The sequence below is a fragment of the Chanos chanos genome, chromosome 14 (assembly GCF_902362185.1).
Source record: "Chanos chanos chromosome 14, fChaCha1.1, whole genome shotgun sequence".
Classification (NCBI taxonomy): domain Eukaryota; kingdom Metazoa; phylum Chordata; class Actinopteri; order Gonorynchiformes; family Chanidae; genus Chanos; species Chanos chanos.
Window position 1 is genome coordinate 3,241,076 of NC_044508.1, and position 8,421 is coordinate 3,249,496.

General features: G+C 44.0%; 1 protein-coding gene across 1 annotated transcript in view; it reads left to right on the forward strand.

The window, feature by feature from the left end:
* The first annotated feature begins 300 nt into the window (after positions 1-300).
* Positions 301-8,421, forward strand: part of kremen1 (kringle containing transmembrane protein 1) — a 46,944-nt gene continuing 38,823 nt past the window's right edge. Inside the window, exon 1 of the mRNA XM_030791733.1 lies at positions 301-376. Coding sequence (XP_030647593.1) covers positions 301-376 — 76 coding nt within the window. The remainder of the gene's footprint in view (positions 377-8,421) is intronic.

Genomic DNA, 8,421 nt, shown 5'->3' on the forward strand with positions numbered 1-8,421 from the left:
AGGCATGTTCTGTACCCGTCCGATGCTGCAGGTTGAATCTATCGCCCTGATTTCCTGTCACATGATTCGAAATAGGATCTCTACTTTCTACTATCTCTTGTGTCTGGGCAGCGCGCAGATCTCCCTTGAAGTTAAGACGTCCTTAACGTTGGCGCTCGCCAAGATTTCACTGTAACTGCCCACCGCATCAGCTCAGGGGTTGGTACTATCCAAAAACAATTCACCTGCGATCCATCTGTCCGCAAGACGAGAAGATACACCAACAACTCAGCGAGTTGCTCTCTCTCTCGACTTTGAGCGATGGATTCTTTGACAATCGTTGCGCTACTCTTGGCTGGGTGTCTCTCCGCGTCAACTTCGGAGCTGTTCACCACGGGTTAGTCAACAACTTTTTTTTAAACTTGCTTTTCAGCCCCGTCGCCGTAATTTTAAACAGATCCGTCCGAAGATAAATGTTTTGAACAGAAGAAAGGTTCCATCCCAATGCAGAACGTAGACTGCAAAAGACGCTTGCGTTTTAAATGTGTACGCTACATAGATGAGCATCCAATCGGTTTGAACGATTCCGTAGCCCATAGCTCAAGCATGTTTGATCTTATTGACTAAGTACACTGATTTTTGCCTTAACTGTAAATACAACAAGCCTTTCTTGGCAGGGACCTCAGCGTTGCCTCATACCGATGTCTTTTTTCCAGTTATCTCATGGAATGACAGGAGCAGCATTCAGTTCGACTGACAAAAATTAACTGAAGATATGAATTGTAACTGGACCCGTTCGTGCTACAAAACGCAATACCTTACCGCAACTTGTCAGAAAGAAAGTTTTGACAGAGCAGATACCCAGGGTCAGTTTAATGCAGTTATCTTATATTTTGCTTTCCAGGGATTGTGATATGTCTACTATCATTGACTCTTTAATAAAATAACTTCTTCCACGAATTAGGGCAGATATAGCCAATTTGTGTGCGGGCAACCAGTCGCAGGCAGAGGAACGATGAATGTGTGTTGCGCAAAACCACAAAAGCTTCGACATTGTATTAAATAATACGCCATAATTCAGATTACTTATCTACTTTGAATCACTGAAGTGAATACGAAACCTCTTTTGCAGCACACCGTTCGTTCTGCAGCTCAGACAACAGTCACAGTCTGCTCGTCACCCTTAATTTATCTTTTGTCCAGAATGAAGAAAAAACAAGCCCATCTCTGCGGGGAAACTCTTTCTCTCCACATTACACATGTGGAAACGTATTGCGTTTCAAAACGAGGCCGTACTCAGGAGAAGAAAGAAATGTTCGCTTAAATGTTTAATAACGACCACATAAACCAAAGCTCTCATGCTGTAATTTGTGTTCCGTTTCAAGTTTAAAAAGCAAATCCCTACGCTTCCTTTTTAATTTTTTGTTTCTTAATTATAGCCCTTCCGTTTTAAATGAGAGGCTTCGCCATCTGGGGTAGAACGTAACTGCTGCCATCTGTACCTATGCATTAACAATGTATTTAAAGCTCGCGAGGAAACCAGGCGAATATTTATAAAAACGTGAGCTCAACGTTTATTTATCCTATGTATGTGGTGTAAGGCTTTTCTGTTCTTCGCCTTGTCTGTAAGAAGCTGTACAGCAGACAGGTTCAAATTTGTCAAGTACTGCTTTTGGGGTGGCCCTATTGTTCAAATAGGTTGAATTATTGTACATGTTTTCTCAGGGAAATCTGTTTATTGTTCATCACTGGAATGTCATTCACCAACTATTTGGAATCTAAGGAGAAGGAATTAATCGACATTACTTTAAAACAGATTCTAATCAATGTCCGTGTTGCCGGCCGCAAGCCATTGTAATCTACGTTTGATCACATGAACCTGCATAACAAGACCATTTAAAGATTTAGAGAGGTTTTTACCAGTCTCTGTGTGAATCTTTTCATTGAGCTGTGATATGTCTTTAATCCGTCTGTGACATGTAGCCTCGGACTCTGAGCCGCTGTGACTCCTGTTCCCTTCAGATAGTGTGTCCTGAGATTCTTCAACACGCCTGATTAAAACCCTGATCTAATCAAACAGCCTGTGATTAGCTGAATTAGGTGTGTCAACGCTGGGCAGAAACAAAAACGGATTGTCCTCTGGGATCTTCGGGAGAGCATTTAGAGGGAGACGGCAGAGCGCAGTGCCGTGCTGTGTTGACAGGCACGAATCCAAACCTGTTTTACTTTAGTGTAGTGTTTCTCGGTAATCCTCTGGTTCTCTTAGAGGTTTTTCCCCTGAAGCTGTCGTAATTCCCTCTCCAAACATGGATGTAGTCTTAGCACAGCGACAGCGTGTAAACACTGGCATGTGTGTGTTTTTTATCATGATCCAGCAATAAGGTGTTGTGTCACTGAACTGAAACTAAGTGACACGATGATAGCATTCAGAAAGGAAGAGAAGAGGGGATGATTAGTTTTCTTTCTTTCTTTCTGTCTGTCTGTCTGTCTCTCTCTCTCTCGCTCTCTTTATCTCTCTCTCTCTCTTTCTTTCTCTCTTTCTCTCTCTCTCTCTGTCTCTCTCTCTTTCTTTCTCTTTCTCTCTCTCTCTCTCTGTCTCTCTTTCTGTCTCTCTCTCACTCTCTGTTTCCTTAGCCCTAATGCTCTTGTCTGTGAGACTGTGGGCCAGCGTTGGGGATGTCCTTTTTTTTTCTGGGTGCGATGAAAGGGCAGTCGGTGGCATTTGGAGAAAGGGGAATAAGCGTGGAATCTCTGATGCGTTTCACAGGGGCGAGGCGTGTGGGGGAAAATACAAATGATGATGGCTTTTTTGAAATGCCGGGTTTGCTCCTTTCTTAACGTTCTTCGCAGATATCTTCTGATCTTAACACAAAGTAAGTGAAAGTTTGTGCAGATGAATGGGCACGTATCAGACACCTCCCTCGTAGGAGGGGGAGGGGCTGTTCGCTATCTTAGCCCATTCCAGTATTCATTTTATGCCTCATTAAGTCCCTTTTATAGAAATCATGGCTTTATTGCGTGTAAGTCTGGCGGCCTTCATTTTGGTCTTGCACAAGTGTGGCGTTTTATTAATGACATTTTTTTAATCTTTGTATTTATTTCCATTTTGTCATTGCCGCAGGCTATCGGCGTAACGAGCTTTATCCCATATGTAATCCATTAAACAATTAGAATATATCTGACAGAGGCATGCCACCTGTCTGATGACACATCTTTCATTTGCGGAATTCTGGGCCTTAAAATGTCATGGTGATGTAAATGTCCATGTGTGCACTGAAGAGTTGCAAGTCTGTTAAGTACATTATGCTGTGCTATTTGATTAATGTACAGGCAAGTACATTATTTAAATATCATAGTTTTTTTTGTTTGACTGACTGCTAAGAAGATGTGAAAAAGAACTAGTGTAACTGTTTGATTTAAAAGTTTCTTAATGTTTTCAAAAACATCTGTCCAAAAATCAATGTCTGCAAATGTCATGCAGTGTCACCAACATAAATGAGCTGGACCTTGAAGTAAACCATATGACAGGATGTGACCTCACAGGAAAGAAACTAAAGGACCACATGACACAGCAAAAAAATTTAGTCTCCCATAAGGTTCGACACATTTGAGACATGGTTTCTGTTATGGTATGACATTGTGTTGACAGTGTGTTTTTATTATTGTAGATGTATCTTTAGTCTTAAAATGTATTCAAGGTCCAAGTTAATGACTGGTAAAATTGTTTTTAGACTGAACAGTCTGATAATTTAATGAATGAATGACTGTCAAAATGATGTAACAACACACAACCAGTTACACTACATGGGCCTCAGTTACAGCACCTGACTGAAGTGATGCTATTTCATATCTTTTACGGATAAAATATCCCAAAATAAACTTTGTTGACTATACGAAGCATACTGCGTTACATTCAGAGGTTTCAATTACATGGTCAGTGATCTTGGTTGATTCTGGAGTGAAACTCAATTTTTTTTTTTAACAATTGAAGTTGAATAAGTTTTGTAATTGTTATCTAGCTGTTCTTTGAGAAGGTTTATTTAAATGAGTGAAATGGCTTCTTTGGTTCTTCTTATCGATTAGTGCTAGTTCCTTTCTTTTTTTGGAAGCGATGATTAAATGTGTTCACATGATGACAGCCTCTCGTCCATGAAACAGCCTGTTGCTAAGACACAGGTTTGAAATAAAAAACCAAAGTAAAGCAAAATAAATGATCATCATTCTAAGAATAGGAATCGAAATGGAGCAGAATCTCAGGATAGTTAGCTGATCATACCTGATTCGTTTTTTTTTTTTTCGCTCTGTGCTGTGAGGACGCGTTGACGGAAGACGCTGTGCGGACGTGTGTTAGCAGGTGCGCTGTGATCTAGGACTCTCTGGGAGAGGGGCAGTTTGTGATCAAACTGAGAAAGAGGGAAGGAGAGAGAGAGAGAGAGAGAGAGAGAGAGAGAGAGAGAGAGAGATTGACTCTCGAAGGCAGGAATGTAGCATGATGGATCCTTCTAGCGCCTTGGTATGGCTTCCCAGCTTCCCATGATGCTCAGCGTATTGCCACGGTAACTGAACATCACCACATCTGCTGTTGCACTGGCCAGTGGAGCAGGGCGCCAGCACTCTCTCTCTCTCTCTCTTTCCCATCCACCAGAAACTTAGATGACAGGGAAATATGGTCTAAAAGAAGCAAGGTGGTTAGACCGGTCAGGAAGGGTTGCGTTTTTGCATTTATTTTTTTAAACCTACTTCTCCCTCCCCTTGTTCTCTTTCTCTCTCCATTTCTCATTCTGTCTCTCTCTTTCTCTCTCCATTTCTCATTCTGTCTCTCTCTTTCTCTCTCTGCTGTGCCCATTTGGATATTTCCGGCCCCAAATGACTGGCATCTCTTCAGTCAGAGACTGGAATACTCCAAAAAAATGAGCTTGAATGGAGAATCTCTGCAGATTTATAAAAGGCAGGGGCAGGTGCTGCTCTAGCTCCGGTGCAGCTAGAGATGACTGGTGTGTGTGTGTGTATTTGTGTGTGTGTGTATGTGGGGGGGGGGCGTCCATGCAGTATGACTTTGCCATCTGGAGACTTCATAAACTCCTTAAGTTCCTGCTCAGGTTTTAAAGGGGTCAGAGAGTAGTGCTGAACCCCAGACGTTTTTGTCCTGTTTTGCTCTGACCCCTTGAAATCCAGGTGTTACCATACGTCACTCTCCTCCCCTCTCTCTCTATCTCTCTCTTTCCCTTTCTTTCTCTCTGTCTCTCTCTCCCCCTCTCTTTCTCTCTCTCTCTCTCCCTCCCTCTCTGTCTTGGTGTGTCACCCTGTTTCATGGCCCCCATAAGAGATGTCTTTGTGTGGCAGGGGAGGGGGAGGAAGAGGAAGAGGAGGAGGAGAAGGGAGAGGCCTAGAGATCAGCTGGTGGAGTAATTACTGCCTGTCGCGTGTGTGCAAATGTGCGGACGCACTGCTGGCAGGAAGACAGCGGCGTCAGGGTTTTCTGGGAAACGTAGGAACCGGAGGAATGCGTGTGCCCTCTAAATACTGTGGGTGTTTTGGACTGGAGTTGAGATGGGTCAGGGGAGTATTGGGTTGGGGGGTGTGTGTGTGTGTGTGGGGTGGGGGGGGGTGGGGGGGGGGGGCGGGGCAGTTTAAGGGAACTGATCCTCAGATGTGGGCCCTCCTTTTCCACTAAATTAGACCAAGGCTTCTTTGTAAACCACTTCTGTGGAGCAGAGGGCTGGCAGACCCTGTGCAGGCTTAGCAGTGTGTGTGTGTGTGTGTGTGTGTGTGTGTGTGTGTGTGTTTGGCTCAAATTGCACTCACCAGTCTAGAAGCATCTCTCCGCCTCACACCCTTTGTGTCCGCTGCTCGCTGCTGACCGACAGAGAGCATTATTAAACCGCACAGTTTTAGAAACTCCAGAAATTGCGCCGTGTGATTCTCGGAGACGGGACCCGGAGTTTCAAAGCGTGGCATTTTTGCGGCCTGTGAGCAGACGGCGTGTGTCCGTGTGACGCGTGGATGACATTTGGCCTGAAACATGCTGAGGTGTCTTACGCTTCACGCGCAGAGAATCTCTTATACTCCACTTCAGTGAAAACGAAACAAACTCAGGATTTAAAAAAAAAAAACCCTGAACACCACAAGTGTAGCAAACTCTCAGTCCTTCCCACTCCAGCGACAACATTATCAGTCCTTTTTGTGTTGCTTAAGTCGGCTAAGGTGAAGTCAAGGTCATTCATTCACATGTGCTTATAGGAGCAGCTCTGAACTTGCATTCGTGTTGAATAGGTTAAGTTCAGGAAGTTAGTCCTAGAGAACAAAGAGCATGCGAGAGAGAGAGAGAGAGAGAGAGAGAGCGACTGCCTTTAAACTGCACCCCTCATTCTTGACATGTTACGACTTGAAATCCCTGCACGCCAAGTTCAGAAAAATATACATATTTATTTGGCAGAAAACATGGATTTTAGTTTGAACTCGATGAAGGTGGAAAGAGAGAGAGAGAAAAGAGAGAGAGAGAGAGAGAAACCGAGAGGAAGAAAGATAAAGAGGAGGAAAAGAGAAGGAAAGACTGAGCCTATCCTGGCATGTGCCATGGTGGTTAGTTTTGGCTGAAGGCAAAGGCCCTCGTGCTATAAACTTCCCAAAACTTCCTGACTTTCCGTTGACCTCTGCCGCTCACATGGCTGCTCTGCGTTTGGGCAGTCTGCCAGTCCGTTTTTTTTTGTTTGTTTGTTTTGTTTATTTGTTTTGCTGATGCGCCGAAAACCTCAAAACCATGTTGAACCAATTTTACACACGTATTCATACCCATCATTACAGGTCCAACCGTTTTTACACACATACTTACACCCATCATTACAAGCCAGTGCGCTCCCCCCCCCGCCCCCTGGCCCCGCCCCCTGGCCCCCCCCCGCCCCCTCACCTGTCCCAGCGGGGTCAGCAGCTGTCAGAGGAGATTCGGAAAGGATCCGTCCTCGTGCATGGCAGCGACAGGAGCGGTGTGGACGTAGTCTGTGGGTTTGAGGTGTCGGGAAGACAACGGGCGTGTCAATCGCTTAAAGATGATGTTTACACAGGGGAACGTTCCCGATGAGGCGGTGTCAGGTTCGCCGTGTCAGTCCAGTTTGATCTGACGCGACAACGTGGAATTAAGCTGTCAGGCAACCATGACGCTTCCAAACCCCCCCCCCCCTTCTCCTCCTCCTCCTCCTCCTCCTCCTCCTCCTCATTCTGCTGTGTGTGTGTGTGTGTGTGTGTGTGTGTGTACACGTGTATTTTGCCAGAAATTCATATTATAAACAATTTTTAGGTGGAGCCTTTTTAACTTTATTCTTTTTTCAGCAGTTACCCAGGGAGACTGGATAGAACATGCTTCGGTTGAAGAGATAAGAATCTTACCTGGCTGCATGTCACACACTTCTTAAAATACTACACTTCTCAGGCGGGCAAGAGAGAGAGACAGAGAGAGAGAGAGAGAGGGAGAGAAACGGATCACACTTTCAGACGCTTGGTCTTTGATCCATACCTGTGTCATCCATCCCTCTGTTCTCCATCTGTCCTCTTCTTCTGCTCCGTACCCGCGTTTCTCATTATTGCTTGAGCTAATTCAGTCGAGCTAGCTTGTTTACTTTGACATTTACCGATGCCTTGAGACACAAGCAAGTCATTTCCGACTGACATTCTCTCTCCACGCCTTTTGTTTCCATTGTCCCGGGTTTACCATCAGAATGAACATTCTCTGGGAGGGTTTTGGTTCTGATAGACCAGTGTGTAATAATGAATGGACCGGCGGGTCTGCCACTCTCGCCATGGGTTCCTTTCAATGCCTGGCAAAGAGTTGTTTTCATAATCGAATTGTGCAGAGCGTTGATTTGCATGGAAAGTTCTCAAGAGGGCCTCCAGGAAAGAGTTCAGGAAAAAAAAAACATATGAAAATTGCATGAGATAATAACTTTTTTCCTTATTCTTGTATATGTATATATGCATATATATATATATACACACACACACACACACACACACACACACACACACATATGTATGTATATATGTATTTTGTTTTATTGATAAACACTGCTAAAACCCACTCATTTACTTTAGGATTCAAATTCTGTCTAATAATATGAATGTGATGGTATGAAAACTTGTCAGTGACGGAGCTGAGGAAATCAAAAGGTATTTGGAACAGTTCTATGAGCTTTTGTATGAAGTTTATACAAGGTTATGAGGGCCCTTGTCGTCTGTCATTTTTAAGGCTGTGAGTGTCACATCAGCTTTGTTTACTCAGTGCAAAGATCCTTTTGGATGTTTCATTTCGATCGATAACTTCACGCGGATACCTCGTGAACTCAGAGTTGTCTCTATGCAGGAGTAAGGGAGGAGTAATTTGGGAAAAATTCCTTTAAAGTTAACAGAAACAGAACAATAAGACAACAGCTTTATGAGTTTGTGGGTGCC